The following is a 1,639-nucleotide window of genomic DNA, read 5'->3' as shown; positions in this document are numbered from 1 at the left end:
GATTCCCCTTAAGAATAGGGGATTCCAGACAAGGCATGTTCTGTGGTTTTCCTGGGATGAATCTAGAGCTCCTCAACAAGCATTGGGTGATCTGGGCCTCTGAAAGAACCCTGGGGGCTTCTCTGGTAAGAACCCTCCTGTGGCTCAAGTCAAAGTCCCCGCTATGGGCAGAAGGCCCTAGGGGACCGGCCCCTCATCACTGCTCTCATCGGATCTCCTGGCTCTCCCTCCATCATGCTGTGACAGTCACATAGCCCTCCTCATTCTTTTTATACACACTACACTGAGTTCCACTGCCTAGTTTTTCCAGTGGCCTTAATTCTGTCTGGGATACTTTTCTCCCAGACAGGCATCTCCTCTAGGCTTTTGCACAAATGTCACAATCTTAGAAGGAACTTCCCTGGCCACTCTTTCTAGATATCATCCCCTTTCTCTATTTCACTATCCCGGTTTAATGTTAACCACAGCATTTATGAACACCTGATAAATTACTTATCTTTGGGGGCTGTATGACCCCAACACAATGTAAGTTCCATGAATCCAAAGTTGATTTTCTATTTCCTAACACACATAGCTGTGCTTGACAGAAACCGTAGAGAGGATGAATGAATGTCAGAATGAAAAAGCAAATTTAAACTTGTTGAGAGAGGCATAGCTAAACAGGCTGAAGATTCTGCTAGGGACATATTCAGGGATGACAAGATGGTGACAAAGCCATTGTCTTTATCTCACGTACACGGAGTCCTTGGGTCCCCTCGGGGTTGACCGTTTCCTAACAGAATGGAAAGTCCTGTTGTCCTTCTCACACATTACTCGCAGTCAACGACAGAGGCCTTCCCCACTCCAGACCTTCAGATCCCAGTCCGAAGTTTTCTCTCCCCTGCCCGCTGGGGGACTGTGGCTCGCTTTCCTCATTGAGACCTATTCTGTATTAAACAGGAAAGCACAAACAAGCACAATGCCCAGCACAGAAAAAATGCTTTCAATGCTTCCTGTTACGATAGTGGCCACTACAGAGAAGTAATATTCAATTTATGAAGACATTTTTCTGAGTCCAAGATTGCAGCAATCTGTGGGGTTTTCATCCTAATTTTGCCTTTCCACCCTTGAAGGATCATCTGCTAATTGTCCACCAGCATCTACATCGGCTGTTCCCCAGTCTCACCACCAAGGGGCGTGCGAGATGAAACTGTTCTGCCCTGGGATGTACCACGAAGGGGAAGCGGAAAGACCACCACTCTGGAAGGTACCATTCGAGGGGGCGTATGACAACAAAGAGAGTACTTTTACACCGCGTCAGGCATCGACCAGAGTTTCTAGCGGAGGCATTCGTGGCATCACTGGGTCCATCCCCATTCGCTCCATTCCGTCTTCCCGCTGCATTTTAGTCCGAGTGGACACCGGTATTAAGCTTCAACTGTCTTTGTCTCATTTCCTATTCGACCCCTTCGTTTCTACATGGATACATCCGAGGGGGGATGGCTATGGAGCGAGATGGGCTGCCAGTTTGGGTTATAGCAACACGGAAGCGTTCTGGGCATTGATTGGTCACCGCGTGATCGCCGGAAGTCCCGCGACTTCCGCCGTGCTTCGTCTCCTGCCCAGTTCCAATTGGCTGGCTGGCTGTTACAGGCATTGG

At 48.8% G+C, this 1,639-nt stretch overlaps 1 protein-coding gene across 1 annotated transcript in view; it reads left to right on the top strand.

Annotated features, from left to right (window-relative positions):
• LOC104984329 overlaps positions 1-1,632 on the top strand; it is a gene marked incomplete at its 3' end in the record, with an annotated part of 9,724 nt that extends 8,092 nt beyond the window's left edge. Inside the window, exon 4 of the mRNA XM_010834005.1 lies at positions 1,113-1,632. Coding sequence (XP_010832307.1) covers positions 1,113-1,632 — 520 coding nt within the window. The remainder of the gene's footprint in view (positions 1-1,112) is intronic.
• Positions 1,633-1,639: the final 7 nt, after the last annotated feature.

The sequence above is a fragment of the Bison bison genome, unplaced genomic scaffold (assembly GCF_000754665.1).
Source record: "Bison bison bison isolate TAMUID 2011002044 unplaced genomic scaffold, Bison_UMD1.0 scf7180017863982, whole genome shotgun sequence".
Lineage (NCBI taxonomy): Eukaryota > Metazoa > Chordata > Mammalia > Artiodactyla > Bovidae > Bison > Bison bison.
The sequence above is the reverse complement of the archived record's forward strand: the minus strand, read 5'-3'. Positions and strand labels throughout refer to the sequence as shown.